General features: G+C 42.4%; 1 protein-coding gene across 1 annotated transcript; it reads right to left on the minus strand.

Moving 5' to 3' along the window:
- Positions 1 to 2099: 2099 nt before the first annotated feature.
- On the minus strand, positions 2100 to 12812 carry LOC137096340 (E3 ubiquitin-protein ligase TRIM7-like). Its single transcript, XM_067465498.1, has 7 exons — positions 12294 to 12812; positions 9315 to 9410; positions 8654 to 8884; positions 6752 to 6774; positions 5567 to 5685; positions 4867 to 4899; positions 2100 to 3276 (listed from the first exon to the last, which is right to left on the minus strand). Exons 1-7 carry the CDS (start codon positions 12810 to 12812, stop codon positions 2759 to 2761), a joined length of 1539 nt encoding a protein of 512 aa, XP_067321599.1. The 3' UTR covers positions 2100 to 2758.
- Between the last annotated feature and the right edge of the window lie 3656 nt (positions 12813 to 16468).

The following is a 16468-nucleotide window of genomic DNA, read 5'->3' on the forward strand; positions in this document are numbered from 1 at the left end:
CCGAAAGACAGTTGCATCTGTCAAGTAGGAAAATAAGGTACCACCTTGTGTGGGAGGCTAAATTTAACTAATTTATGAGGCCATAAAGAAAAAAGACTCCGGGGAATGTGGAATGCGGAAGAACTTCATCGGTGTCGTTGATGGACGATGGAAAGCAGCAGCTCACCCTGGCGGCCAGAAAAAAGTTAAATAGCCTCGGTGTATTTGTCTGTTAAATGTGTTTGTCAAACTGGCATTGAATGTTTGCCATATATGTGTTTACTGTAATCCGCCCTGAGTCCCCTGCGGGGTGAGAAGGGCGGAATATAAGAACTGTAAATAAATAAATAATAAATTGTGGTCCAGTCCGTTTTCTCTGAGTTACTAGATTAAGAACTTTAGCTTGTTTTCTTTCATCCATTCTTTGAACGGCCTCCAATCAGTCCTAAGTTTACTTTTTCCCTGGGACTCGGCCAACCTATAGGACAATTCATCCATATTCATAATGTCCAACATCTTCTCAATCCAGTCTTGTTTCTTGGGTGTATGTTCATTTCTCCATTCTCTAGCATAAACCGTTCTTGCAGCTGTGGTAATACAGTATATGTGAAGAGTTTATCGGTGTTTGTGAGCCACTCTATATTTGTTAGACCTAACAAGAAGCATTCTGGTTTTAGAGGGATTTTGACCTTTAAAATTTTCTGGGTGGTTTTGTGTATTCCTTTCCAGTACTGTTTGGCTTTGTCACACATCCACCAAAGATGATGAAAAGTGCGCTCTATTTTGCCACGTTTCAAGCAGTTGCTATTTAAATTCTTTGACATTTTGGCTAATTTATGTGGTGTTATATACCATTGATATATCATCTTTACTAAATTTTCTTTTAAGTCCTATGAGGATGTGTAATTCATTTTTCTTTTCCAAATTATCGTCCTATCGATCTTCCTATATTTCTCGCCCAATTGTTTAATAGATTCTTTTTCAGTGTTCCATTCCAGTAGTGTTTTATATATTCTTATTATTATCTTCTTATTTTGACTCATTATCATATCCCAGGGTGCAGGCATGTAGCCCGGGGGGGGGGGGGGGGGGCTCGGGGGGCTTCAGATCTGATCACCATACTCAATATATCCCATATGCATGGGGTTATTGGGGTAATGATACAAAAGGTTTGCTAGGCTAGAGCCTCTTTCACTCAGACTCAGCCCCCCCCCCCAAAACTCAGCCCCCCAACCCCCCCTGAAAAAAATTTAGCCCCCACCCCCCGAGATGAAATCCTGGCTACAGGCCTACCAGGGTGTTGACTGTTTCCTCCAGCTTCTTGGCAATATCTGCCAGCTCAGCATTCTTCCTCTTTAGCTGCTTCACTTTGTCTTGCTTTTCTGGGCAGCTGCTCTTTCTCAGTAGGGTGTTCTCTTTCTTGGGATGAGTGCATCTTGAAACAGAGGATGGGAGACCATCTGCCAGGGGTACTTAGATGGTACTTTTCCTGCATGGCCCAAGAGGTCTCTAGTGTTTTGCAGAGATTAAGAACAGGTCCATTGTAGCTTAAACTCATCGGGGGGGGGGGGTGCCTCTGGTAGGGACAGCCTGCTTTTGGGCACCCTTTACAGCAACCCATTAATGTTTCTCAGCAGCTGTTCATCGTCACTGTCTGAGCTGTTAAGCTCCCCCTCAGCAGGTAGTGGCTCTAGTCTCCATGCTGTCTCTGCTCCTGTGTTGGCTATCTCCCTTCCAGCTTTCATTAGTGGGGATCGTCGGGGTTGGCCTTCTCTCCTTTACTTGCTGCCGTGGACTTCCAACACTCTGATGCCACGTGGTCCTTTTTCCCTCTCTCTTACCTCAAACAGACAAGAGTTCTTTCTCCCACCCTGGACATTCCACAGATATATAAACCCCATCTTCCTAGTTTCCAACAGATCTCACAACCTCTGAGGATGCCTGCCATAGATGCAGGTGAAACATCAGGAGAGAATGCTTATGGAACATGGTCATACAGCCCAGAAAACTGACAGCAACCCATTTAAAATATAATCACTAATCTTTTTGTACAAGAAAATATTGGATTCATACCTAATTGATATAATAAATTGTTTGATCCTTGTAATTAAATTGTTCTTTTTATTTTATTTATTCATAGTTTATTAATAAGATTACAGTCCTTCTTTATATCAGATATTCTGACCTAAATGCTGACATACATTGAAAACAAGTCCACATAAGAGACATGCTATAGCTGTTTGTAAAGTCTTCAGCGAACGGGTTGAAAACCCTCCAGGACTTCTGCCATGGTTTTCTTATCTTTTTCTTTAAAGTCTTCAGGGTGGTGCCTTATGTACTCAAAGATGTCTCTGCCTCTTTTTGCATTTGTGTAATTGACTCGTTGCCAATGGACCCCGGATCCGAGGGCGGGCCTCCGGTTGACGGCGTTGTTGCCCAGGGCGGCGACCCAGCCCATGAAGGCTACTGACTCCTGCCTTGTCCTTGGGCCCTTGAGGGAAGCATCCATGGTCTTCCACCTGAGGCTGCCGGACGAGGTCTACTCGCTGCCACCCCCTCCGCTGCTCAACCACGGCTCGGTAATTAAATTGTTCTGAAATTTGGCTTCATGTCTTTTTGTGGCATCCTGGGATTCCACAGAATGGGGAGCTGAATTGGAATGCTGGTATCCCAGAATTACAGTCAAAAACTGCACTAAAGCACTACTTTTAATCTTTGCAGGAGACCAATCCAAATCTTACAGGATGTAGGGTGTATGTGGTCAACTTGTTTTGCTGCCTTAAGGAGAAATTCTCAGATGCCCTTTTTTGTACACATTAAAAAAAGGAAGAAGTGTCTCTCCTATGAATGAAGCCTCAGAGAATGAATGGAGATGGACTCCCGTGTCAGCATCATAAAAGGCCACTTGACCTCCAGCATAGTCCAGAGACACTCGGATTCTTTTAAGCTCATTGTTCAGAGGCAAGGTCAAGTGCTCAGGACTGTTAGCAACTCTATATGCGCCGCCCCACTTCCCTATAGCCCAGATTCCTCCCTTAGGCCCATAGACAATGTCGCCCTTTCTCTCCATAGACTTTCTGGCAACCCCTACCAGCCACTGATCCTCTTCTCCCACACAGATATCCCAGAAATGTCTGCCTGATGTAAATCCATCACATCCCAGGACAGAAGTCATTTTGTTGAACCTCCCCAAGTTGTCTGTCAGGTTTTGAGATTCGTCTCCATATGTTACACTTTTACGATCCTCAGACAGGATAAGGTGCCCATGAGCTGTGTCTGGATCCAGAGTTACATTTGCTGTTGGGAATGTGGAGAGAAGAGGAAGAAAAGATTTAAAAAAGCATCGCCAGCTAGGTGAATTACTAAAGCCCTTTATACACATCCATTAGTTTTAGTCAATCTCAAATCAATAGGATTTCCTTTCTTATTTTTTTTAATGTCAGGACTACTTGAAAAACTGCAAGTCACTTCTGTTATGAGAGAATTGACCGTCTGCATCAACATTGCCCAGGAGACAACCCAGATGTTTTACCATCCTCTGGGAGGCTTCTCTCATGTTCCTGCATGAGAAGCTGGAGCTGACAGGCAGAGCTCACCCTGTTTCCCAGATTCAAACCACCGACCTTTCAGTCAGCAGTCCTACCGGCACAAGGGTTTAGCCCATTGCGCCGCTGGGGGCTCCTTGCAAGGAGAATTTCCATGCATTGCAGTTAATTTTCTTTGATTTATCTACTGCTTTGCTCCCAAATGGGACCCAGACTTGCTTATACTGTACATGCAGTTTGTGGAGGCTCTCCGACTGATACTTAAAATACTCAATGGCAAATCCCAAAATCTCAATGGCAAATCCCAAAATTCTGCAGAATGTTGCCATAGCAGTAAAAGCGAAACTATAGCACTATAATTGTGCAGTTTGAATGGATCCATAGTGTAGACTGACAATCCCCCTTGAGAACACTCCTGTTGGACCCATTGGGCAAGAGCTATGGCATCACTTTCCTCTGTCCAGACGGGCACCATGAGCTTGCTGTACACCATGCTGAGATTTTCCCCTTTCCTGACTTTTTCTTCTTCTCACCCATTCTTAGCTTGTAAACTATTTAACTGTGAGATACTTTGTTGAGGTGCCCTTAGTCAAGGTGCCTTCAACATTTAATATGGGTCAGTTCAGGGCTACAGGTTAATGAAACATGAACAATGTTTAAGGATCCCACAATCCTCTCAATTAGGGACCTTCCACACAGCCCTATATCCCAGAATATGAATGCAGGAAATCCCACATTATCTGAGTGTGGACTCGGATAACCCAGTTCAAAGCAGATATTTTGGGATTTTCTGCCTTGATACAGAGATGTGTGGAAGGGCCTTTACTCAGCTGTTTGTCATCAAATGACTGATGCTCATCTACAGCTTGTAGCGACCTGCTTTTCTTCATGATGCTTTTGAATCCAGGAAATTGAGGAAATTGATCAGGAGCCACACTGGAGCATGTGTACATGCCATAGTACCTCCAATTCTTTGTACCCATGACCGGCAAAGTTCCTGCTCATTTCCCTATTTCTTAGATGCCAATGAAACAGCCAAAGAGGAAAGGAGAGCAAGATGCAGTGAAGGGAGGGGAGGTGGGCCTGTGTGAGTTCATAGATGACCACTTGAAGCACCACAGTGACGAGCAAGCAAAACATGTACTTTAAGTAATAAATACGGGGCATCCATGAAACCTTGGGTGTTGGCTATGTCAAAGTGCATTCTCATCAATATGCCTCCATTGACGGAAATTGTTTGCTTTCTAAACGCAAGCAGGACTGGGGACCTCTAGTAAAAAATCAAAAGCAACTCTCTGAGAAGCCCTCTTCCTTTGTGAGAATTCATGTTTCCAAATCTTACCTTTCTGTAGTGTAAATCCAGATTTTAGCTCCTCTGGGGAAGGAAAAGGAAGAAAGGTAATATGATGCATTGTTAGCTGTTACAAATCCTTTGTCTAAAATGACTGCATAGGTACAACAACATAATGGCTATCTACACGTTTTCGCTGAAATCTTCAAACTGCTTATCCTTGCAAGTATGCAGATTTGTTTATGTGATTTCTAATGTAAAGTTTTTCAACATTCCTAACCATGGCTGCTCTTGGAATTTGAAAACAAAAGGCTGTTTTCAAGCATCACTGAAACTAGCACCCTAAGATAGAGAGCATGCAATCTTAAGACTAAAATGCCCTGTCTACTCTGTATGAGAAGATCTCAAGATAAGACACTGTTGAAGAAATATAAAGGCTGCAACTATCCAAATGTATCGGCATCAAGCTGTGTTGGTTAGTCCAGCCACAAAGCTAACTCCTTCTGTAGCCAAAGACTTTCTACAGTGTGTTGTTGAAGACTTTCATGGCTGGAATCACTGGGATGAAGTATGGGCTGTATGACCATGTTGGAACTGACAGCAACCCACTTTCTACAGTATATAAAAGAGTTGGGTTGTTGTAGATTTTTTTCAGGTTATATGGCCGAAAAAGCAAGGAAGAAACAAGGAAAGTGAGGGATTAACCCTTAAATGCCTACAGGTTCCTTATTCCAGCAGGCATTTTCTTTACCTCTGACTTGCTTCATGACACCTTCCAGAAACACAGCGATATCTCCATAGTCCCAGATCTTCCACTTCAGCTCAAGAGGAAAAAGATCAGATTTCTTGAACTCCTTTTCTGCTTCACACCTGAAAGGACAGTATGTTAGCTTATATCCTGTTATCTCTTCAGTAATGGCTAGTGAAACCTGATATTTTATGTAATGTCATTATGTATGGAATTTTCTTACTTCCACTCCATCACCTGCCATGTGCAAGAATTATGGAAATCTTGAGCATGATGATTCAATATAACATAACTTCTTAGGCCCCTTTCTACACTGTCATATACAATCTAGATTATCTGTTTTGAACTGGATTATATGGCAGTGTAGACGACTTATATTATCCAGTTCCAAGCAGATGATCTGGATTGTCTGCTTTGATAATCTGGATTATATGGCAGTGTAGAAAAGGCCTTATCTTACAGGCAAAATTGTTGCCCCAATTTGAGCCTAGGTGTTATTTTTAAAATAATAATTATAATATATATATTCTTACTCGCCTCTCCTCATAGCTTGAGATGGGTTACAGCGTTGTTAAAACACAAAATAAAAACACATAATAACTTAAAAACACTCTGTAAAATACACATATTAAAATATATTCATATACAATACATATTAAAATACACATGGCAGGTGATGGAGTGGAAGTAAGAAGTGGCTTGGGAGGGAAGCACAGTGGTGAGGGATAGATAATATGTATAAACAGAAAAATAACAATAGATGCCCAAAACTAAAGTATGGTAGGTTGTATTGAATAATATGTATCTGCTGTAAAATAAACAATGTATAGAAGGAGAAAAAAGAAGACATTAGGATCTCAGCCAGATTCTACATCTCTTCTGACTTGTTTTTGTTGTTACTCTGATTGTCAAATTATTAATAACATACCAATTTGGGGGGGACGACGACACACAAACTCACTTCTGCAAATTAGTTCAGGATAAATATTGCTGAGTAAACAAATACAACAAACAATGAGATCCCATTATGACAGTGACACTAGCTATGGGAAAGAGTGCCATAAAGTCCAAAGCAAGGCAATATCTTTATCTGTGACTTTTTAGAAGCTTTCATTTAATTCCACAGAGCATCAGAGGATCACAGTGTCCACCAGTGACGTTTAATAGAAAGTCTTGGGATCCACTTACCTCTGCAAGAGGCTCCTCACATCCTAGAGGGCAGAAGAACAAAAGAGATATGTCATTGTTCATATATCCGACTCTTTGCTGAATGAGAAGGCAGTGTGTCCCTCCAAAAGGACACTTCTGTAACTTCAAAATTGGAAATAGCACATCTAATCCCAATGCAAAGATTACATGTCCTTGAGAGTAACAGAGGAGAAAGGGACCATTAGGGCCCCCTGGTGTGTTCTCCTTTTGATTTGTCTGACATCTCAATTTCGTGCCTACAGATAGACAACCTCAGATTTGAATTCCTTTCTGCCAAGTCCTCCTCAGACTCCTTCTTGAGTGCTTTAAAAAAGCAAAAAGGAAGAGTCGAAATTCAGGACATGCAGGGCTGACAAACAGGAAACAGGTGTTAACAAGTTGTTGTCCATGAAAATACTAAATAAGAGTTTTGATTTCAATTAACTTATCCATGTAATTCTCGGTAAATACAATTGAGTCAAAATCCTAAACATTTCTGAGGAGGTTTAGGTCTCATCCATACACTAGGTGCATCTTGGAAACGCCTATATATGGAATAGAGTTGTCTCTCAGTACATGAGGCTTGGTCATTTTACTCCTTCTGTACCAGGGATGTAGTGGAAGACTTTGGGGGCCCTAATCAAAATAGACAAATCTAATGGTTATTTCACTTTAATTGCTATGGAACCCCAGTATGTTTGGTTTGAAAAAACACCACACTGCTCTGGCTGAGACTTCTACATCCCCCATGCTAAATTGGAAATGCAGGATTCAATAGGATGTTGCCATGGCAGTTAAAAGGAAATATAGTTCTATATTCGTGTTGTGTAAATGGGCCCAGGTCCATTTGCTGTGGCCCCGTCTGGTGATCTGGAAAATAAAGTAATGAGAAAGTGTTGGTTTCTAATATAGGTAATTTATTTATGCTTGTGGGTAAACAGTATTTCTTGTTGTTGCTTTGTCATTGTTGATGTGATTTGCCTACTCTGGAATATGCAACATATCATTGTCCTTCTTTAGGGGTCCCTTTCAAATCTATGATACTATATCTCTGTGTATGAATAATATATATTTAACTCTATCTATGGGTGGATGGCTCTTTGTCAGGAGGGCTTTGATTATGTTTTCTTGCCCTGGTGAAGGGAGTTGGACTGGATGGCCTTAGGGCAGCATTTCTGTTGGTCATGAGAGTTCTTTGTGGGAAGTTTGGCCCAATTCTCTCGTTGGTGTGGTTCAGAATGCTCTTTGATTGTAGGTGAACTATAAATCCCAGTAACTACAACTCCCAAATGTCAAGGTCTATTTCCTCCAAACGCTATCTGTGTTAATATTTGGACATATGAAATATCCGTGCCAAGTTTGGTCCAGATCCATCATTGTTTGCGTCCACAGTGCTCTCTGGATGTAGGTGAACTACAACTCCCAAACTCAAGGTCAATGCCCGCCAAACCCTTCTAGTGTTTTCTAGTGGGAGTTGTGTGTGCCAAGTTTGGTTCATTCCCATTGTTGGTGGAGCTCAGAATGCTCTTTGATTGTAGGTTAACTATAAATCCCAGCAACTACAATTACCAGATGACAAAACAAATTTTTTTTGAGTGATGGTCACTCCTTGGGTTAGTAGGTGTCTTGTGGCCAAATCTGGCGGCAATTCATCCAGTAGTTTTTGAGTTATGTTAATCCCACAAACGAACATTACATTTTTATTTATATAGATCAGAGCAGATTCAAAATGCAGGCAGCTGTGCTTAACCAAAACAATGCCGAGTTCATTCCATAATTACCAAAGAGTAATTATGTAATGGATCTTGTCCATGCCAGAAAAATTACTTCCAAAACATTACAGTTTTGTATCTTTTGTAGCTTTCTCTTGGCCCACATCTAGTTTCTTTTGCCCAGTCTTACCTGCAGCAGTTCTGCTGGTGGCTGCTGACATTTCTCTTTCAACTCCTGGATGAGACTTTCCAGAGAAGATTGTTCCTTGGAAAGGAAGACCAAGTGTTCATCTCTTTTCCTTACAATCTGAATCTCCAGCTCCTCCATCTGGGCCAGGAGATGTTTCTCCTGTTCTTCCAGAAACTGCCGTATTTCTGTGATTTGTGCTATGGCTTTTTCAATTTTTGCTTTTGTCTGCTTCTACAGTGAGCAGAAAGAAAAGCAAATAAATGAGTATCACATTAAAATACAGTTGCTGAAATAAAAAAATAGAGAGGGTTTCTGGCACATCAATGGTTGCGTAGGAGGAGGAATTTCATGACAAACAAACAATCAGGTAAAACTCCCTCTTTTTGTTGTTGTTGTGTACCTTCAAGTCAGTTCCCCCTTATGATGACCCTAAGATGAATCTATCCTGGGGTTTTCTTGACAAGATGTATTCAGAGGGTGAGTGGCCTTGCCTTCCTCTGAGGTTAAGAATTGGTGACTCCTCAAGGTCACAGTATGGGATTCATGATCAGTCTTCACACCATCCAAACATTTATATGATGAAGCTGCATTTTATAACATTTTTTTTACATATTGTTTTAAATTTTGTTCCTTCTGTAATCATATTTACTCCTATACTTACAAGCAGGTCTTGGGCTTCCCTTTCTGTCTCTGCTTGATATTCCAGAATATTTTCTCTCTCCTTCTCCAGACCATCCTGACGAAGGTCCATCAAACGCTGCAGAGAAAGAAACATTCCATTTTCATTGGAAGGTAACAGCCACATTTCACACACACACACACACACCAAGTGCAATGCAATTCTTGACAAGATGTATTCAGAGGGTGAGTGGCCTACATTTCTCTGTGTTGAAATTCATTTTCTTAGTTTTGGCCCAGCTCCCTAATACGTTAAAAGTCACTTTGGATTCTGGCTCTGTCATCTGGGGTATCATCTGCAAATTTGTTACGCATGCCTTTTATTCAGTCATCCAAGATTGAGCCCTGTGGAACTCCCACTAGTTCCTTCTCTCTAGAATCTGCTTTGGTTAGACCACACCTGGAGTAAGGTGTCCAATTCTGGGCACCACAATTCAAGAGAGATATTGACAAGCTGGAATGTGTCCAGAGGAGAGCGACTAAAATGATAAATGGTCTGGAAACAAGCCCTATGAGGAGCGGCTTAAAGAGCTGGGCATGTTTAACCTGAAGAAGAGAAGGCTGAGAGGAGATATGATAGCCATGTATAAATATGTGAGAGGAAGCCACAGGGAGGAGGGAGCAAGCTTGTTTTCTGCTTTCTTGGAGACTAGGACGTGGAACAATGGCTTCAAACTACAAGAAAGGAGATTCCACCTGAACATGAGGAAGAACTTCCTGACTGTGAGAGCCGTTCAGCAGTGGAACTCTGCCCCGGAGTGTGGTGGATGCTCCTTCTTTGGAAGCTTTTAAACAGAGGCTGGATGGCCATCTGTCAGGGGTGATTTGAATACAATATTCCTGCTTCTTGGCAGGGGGTTGGACTGGATGGCCCATGAGGGCTCTTCCAACTCTTTGATTCTATGATTCTAGGAGCCATTGGGAAACACGTTTTTGAAGATGGGGACAACCTTTTCACTCCTCCAGTCTTCTGGTGCTTGTCTTATTCTCTACGAATTCTAAAGTGGTTCCAAAATTATTTCTGCTACTTCTTTTAATATCTTTGGATGTAATTTATCTGGCTTTGCAGACTTGAATTCATTTAGATTAGCCAGATATTCCTGTACTTTACCTATTCTGTGCTGCATTGCCCTCTACTTCATTGTCTTCAGGTAGAGCACTGTTAAGCCTTTGGGGAAGACTAAAGCAAAGAAGATATTGCTTTTTGCCTTTTCTCTATCACCATTAGCATTTCTCCATCAGCTGTATGCAGTGGTCCTACCATTTTCTTCTTCTTCCCTTTTCTTGTAAATATAACTTTAAAAAAAACCCCTTTTATTATTTCTAATTTCTATAGCTCAGACTTTACTTTGGCTTTTCTGGCTGGAGGTTTAGCACAGCTGGTAAATCATCAGCAATTATAAGATCTAGCATCCAAAAGGCTGCAAGTTCGAAAACATAGGTTGGCATGAGCTGCCAACTGTCAGACTAGCTCATTGTTTATCTAAGCAATTTGAAAACAGCTTTAGCTGTGATTAGAGGGGGAGGTGTTTTACGACGCCATAGAGCAGGGGTCGGGAACCTTCGGCCCTCCAGGTGTGGTGGACTTCAACTCCCACAATTCCTTGAGGCTCGGCATTCGCCCCAAAGGCTTACCTTGGCCCAACGAGGTTTGTTTGGCTCTTTTTCATGGAGGACGGGCAGCAAAGGGGGAGAGACGAGCGTAACGTAGCTGTGCAGATGGCGAGGAAGGATGCGGAGCCCACAGACTGGCCTCGGAGGGAGAGAGCGGGTGGAAACCCCTGCGGGCAACGCGCCTCCTCGCCGCTTCGGCCCTTAGCAACCGCCCCTGCTGCCCCGTGCGACCTATCCTCACCCGGAGCTCCATGTGAACACAGGCCATGTGGGGCTGCTCCTCCCTTGGCTGGTTCACACTATCCGTGAGGTCCGATGGGCAGTGTGAGCTAGCCAAGGGAGGCTGCCCCAGCGCTCCATCCAGCCAATTCAAAAATCCATAATCCATCCAGTATTGTCATAGTCCTTTCCTACTCTGGTCGTCATTACTGCCTAAAGCAGACTAGAAATAGGAAGATTTCCCATTCTCTGCTCCTGGAATTTCTGCCTAAAGAGGGCTAGAAAGAACAATTACAAATATTTCTAAAAATAGGAATCAGAAAAAGGAAAAAGAAGAAAGGAGAAGAGAATGAAGAAGGAAAAAGTAGAGAAAACCCAAGGGCCACGATATAGGAGGTTCCAGGTTAATCTATCTTAGGAGAGGATGTGAACGAAGAAATGTATAGCTTCACTTGATGTACCTGGAAGTTTAAGGGGAAATAATATGTGTATCTTATTGATGTTGTTGGTCTGGTTTTTTTTTTTTGGGGGGGGGGGGAGTTGTTTTTTTTTCTCTTTTACTTGGTGGTAGAGTAAACTTGGGTGTGGATACATAGGTCTATTAAGGTACATATATGCGAAGCCATACATATATATGATGTACGGATTTGTTATATATATAGGGAATATTACATATTATAGCTAATGTTGTATTTATTTTTATATTTGCATTGTTACGTTAAGTTTTCCATTAATAAAAATGAATTGAAAAAAAAAAAAGGAAGAACCCCCTCTAAGGGCTCTTCCACACAGCAAAATAAGATATGTGCAGTGTGCATAGTCCGGCCCTCCAACGGTCTGAGGGACAGTGAATTGGCCCCCTGTTTAAAATGTTTGAGGACCCCTGGTCTATACAAAGCAGCACTGAATGTTTGCCATGTATATGTACTGTAGGACTGAGTGGCACTTGGAGTCTTTTCCAAATCTATGATTCTATGGGGAAAAAGTGAGCAGTTGAAACATAAGTTTGCCCACTGCCATCCACTATGTACAGGTAAGAATTTTGAATGCCAGTGCATCTTCATAGAAGTCCCCAGGAAGCTTCCACGGGCATTTCCTTCCCTCATCAAACTCCACAAGGGTTTCCTACCTTGTAGTCTTGAGCAGCCATCCCCAGAGGAATCGTTCTGTGATCTACATGCTCCCTTGATCTGTCGCACAGCACACAAATGAAAGTTTCATCATCCCTACAGAAAAGATTGAGAGGCTCCTGGTGTTTCTCACAGACTCTCTCCTTGCCTTTTGTCTTCTTGGGTCCCTGAAGGCTGAGTATTTTCACTTTTTCGACAATATTGGCTAGCTGCTGATTAGTCCTAAGGTTCTTTTGCGAAATGATTTCTCTGCACTGAGGGCAGGAGGCCTCTGTGTTTGCTGGCTTCTCCCAGGTCTGGGTCAGGCAGGCTCTGCAGAAGTTGTGCCCACATTCCAGGCTCACAGGATCCTTGAAATAACCCAGACAAACAGGACAAGTGGCTTCTTCACAAAGATCCCGAAAGGGATCCAGTGCCCTTAGAGCAGCAGCCATGTCTGACTTACAAAGAACACAGTTGCTTTCACTTTCCTTTGCATTTACTTGCAGAGCATTTCCTGGAATTGATTTGCTCAGCATGCCAATATCAGCTCATAACACATTGGAGAAACAGTTTCTAGATAAAGAACATTCCTTTTTAAAAGCAAGACACAGGCCCGTAGCCAGGATTTCGTTTCGGGGGGGGGGGGGGGCTGAGTTTGTTTCGGGGGGGGAGGGGGGGCTGAGTTCATGCGAAAGGGGGTCTACCCTAGCAAAACTTTTGTATCATTACCCCAATACCCCCATGCACATGGGATATATTGAGTAGGGTGATCAGATCATGATATGAATAAACATAACAGTTTAAATAATGCAAAATTAAGGCCTTTTCGCGAACCATGAGAATTTCGGGGGGGGGGGGGGCTGAAGCCCCCCAAGCCCCCCCCCCCCTAGCTACATGCCTGGCAAGACACCAGGGATTTAGTAAAACTGCAACACTGTGTCTATTTATTTATTTATTTATTTAAAGCACTTGCCTCTCAATCTGCCAGGGTCTCCAATGCCACATGCCATTATAATAATTATATGGTCTATATAGTCTATTTTAATCCTGCCCTTAAACTCCTTTCAAAGCCAGCATACGACTTAAACATTTTAACCTGAGATTGTTAGGTCCCTAAATTTTCAATTTTCATGGCTTATTTTCAGGCAGGAGACAAAGAGGAGAGTCTCCAGGTTAGAGCAGCTCAACTCCAGACAAGATGGAAGGGTTGTATGCAAGTTTCCTGCCCCCTCGATGGATTGTCACCTTGTGGTGAAGGGGCTTGTATGTTCCAATGAACCTGCTGGCAAAACCATCAGAGTCATGTTCCCCTCACATATTTATACATGGCCATCATCATGTCTCCTCTCAGTCTTCTCTTCTGAAGGCTAAACATGCCCAGCTCTTTAAGCCACTCCTCATAGGGCTTGTTCTCTAGACCCTTGATCATTTTAGTCATCGTCCTCTGGACACATTCCAGCTTGTCAGTATTGCCTGACTTTGGGTGCATAATGGATAGGAAAGTGGGTGAATGCCATTCCCCACCTAATTCAGTCTCCTGTTCCTTATCCCAGCCACCCAATATTTTGTAAGTTAAACTGAATTGATCCTGATCCTTTTAAATTGCTCTGTTTCCATGATATTTCCTATTATACATTTCTATCCACCGTATTGAACAACTTATCCTTTAATCAGTTCGCATATTGGCCTCCTTCACCCCCTCCAAAATTTGTTGTTGCTTGATGCTTGTTTACTATTGTTATGCTGTTTTATGCTATTTTAACTTGTAATTTGTTATTGCTCTGCTTTTAATTGTATGTTGCCTGGGCTTGGCCCCATGTAAGCCACCCCGAGTCCCTTTGGGGAGATGGAGGCGGGGTAGAAAAATAAACAACTTCTTCTTCTTCTTGAGAGTATGTAAGAAAGGCATTAATAGTACCCACTTGGGAGGCACTGGGACACAACACATTAGTAAACAGATGAAAAAGCTAAGTTTATTTAGAAAATGTTATCGTTTACCCAAAAGAAAATGCATACTTCTGCTTTCCTCCAATGTACCTGTATTTAACAGAGCTGGTTCTTATTAGCTCTAGCTAAGCCCTTTTTGCAGATAGAGAAGGTGCACAGTAATAACATAGTCATGGGAAGATAAAACTTGCGGGTATGGTGCTTAAGTGACAAGTGCCGTATTAATTATAGTCTTTGGGAGACAAAAAAAGAAAGACATCTGTTGCCTAAATCCAGGATGAGTAGTGTAATTCTGACACTGAATTAGAAATGAGATGTGTGGATTTTAACTAATTTTTAATATAACATGCATGAGGAAACCATTGTTTCTGTTCAATCCACTGTTGACAGACCGGTTTCTCTTTCCAATCTTACTTTATAGCTGTTTATGTGTGAGCACAGTGGGCTGAACCGCTGAGCTGCTGAACTTGCTGACCAAAAGGTCGGCAGTTCGAATCCAGGGAGGGGGGTGAGATCCCGCTGTTAGCCCCAACTTCTGCCAACCTAGCAGCTCGAAAACATGCAAACGTGAGTAGATTAATAGGTATCGCTTCTGTGGGAAGGTAACGGCGCTCTATGCAGTCATGCTGGCCACATGATCTTGGAGGAGTCTATGGACAATGGCTTAGAAATTGGCTTAGAAATGGAGATGAGCATCACCTTCCAAAGTCTGACATGATTACACATAATGTCAAAATCCAGCAAATCTCTTAGGAAAACAAGCAGACAAATGTTAGCATGCTGGAAAAAGCAAAGACCAGCAGCATTGAAGCGATGGTCCTCCGCCATCAACTCCACTGGACTGGCCACGTTGTCTGGATGCCCGACCACCGTCTTCCAAAGCATTTGCTCTACTCTGAACTCAAGAATGGAAAATGGAATGTTGTCCACGAGGACTCCAAGATCTTTTTCACACATACTGTTCTCAAGCTAGGCATCCCCTATTCTGTATCTTAAAGTTAAACATGAGCCAACAATGTGATATGGCAGCAAAAAAAAAATCAATGGGATTTTGGCCTGCATCAATGGGAGCATAGTGTCTAGAATGCTACCCCTCTATTCTGCTTTGGTTAGACCACACCTGGAATATTGTGTCCAGTTCTGGGCACCACAATTCAAGAGAGATATTGACAAGCTGGAATGTGTCCAGAGGAGGGCGACTAAAATGATCAAGGGTCTGGAGAACAAGCCCTATGAGGAGCAGCTTAAGGAGCTGGGCATGTTTAGCCTGAAGAAGAGAAGGCTGAGAGGAGATATGATAGCCATGTATAAATATGTGAGAGGAAGCCACAGGGAGGAGGGAGCAATCTTGTTTTCTGCTTCCCTGGAGACTAGGATGTGGAACAATGGCTTCAAACTACAAGAGAGGAGATTCCATCTGAACATGAGGAAGAACTTCCTGACTGTGAGAGCCGTTCAGCAGTGGAACTCTCTGCCCTGGAGTGTGGTGGAGGCTCCTTCTTTGGAAGCTTTTAAACAGAGGCTGGATGGCCATCTGTCAGGGGTGATTTGAATGCAATATTCCTGCTTCTTGGCAGGGGGTTTTCAACTGGATGGCCCATGAGATCTCTTCCAACTCTTTGATTCTATGATTCTATGATCAGGCCATTTCAACTGACAAAACAAATAATTGTTTTGGATTTTATACCATATAGACTAATTTGTCCCATCATTATTCACTTTCTAATGGTATTTACAATTACAGTCAAGTCTTGGTTGTCTGATTCTATGACATCTTTCCGTACCAGAATTTTCAATGTCAGATGCTCCAAGCGACTACGGATCACGTCCTACAGATTAAAAGAAAGTTGAGGGTTATTTATTTATTTACAGTATTTATTTTCCACCCTTCACACCCCAAAGGGGAATCAGAGCAGATCACAATGCACGCATACATGGCAAACATTCAATGCTGTTTTATAGACATACAAGCTGCCACAGATAGAGGTATTTTTGGCATTTCCACTTCGGCACCTGGAGGTTATGCTCAATTCTGGCCACAGGGGGGACTGTCGCGTCATTCACTATGATGCCAAGACATTTTGATCAGTAAGAAGGCAGTAAGAAGCAACACTTTGAAACTGCAAGGCCATTAAATGCTAACCAAGGTGGCCAATTGAAACATTCACACTTACCTCAAACAGACAGACTTTCTCCCACCCTGGACATTATTCCACAGCTATATAAACACAATTTTCCTAATTTC

Source organism: Anolis sagrei, chromosome 2 (genome assembly GCF_037176765.1).
Source record: "Anolis sagrei isolate rAnoSag1 chromosome 2, rAnoSag1.mat, whole genome shotgun sequence".
Lineage (NCBI taxonomy): Eukaryota > Metazoa > Chordata > Lepidosauria > Squamata > Dactyloidae > Anolis > Anolis sagrei.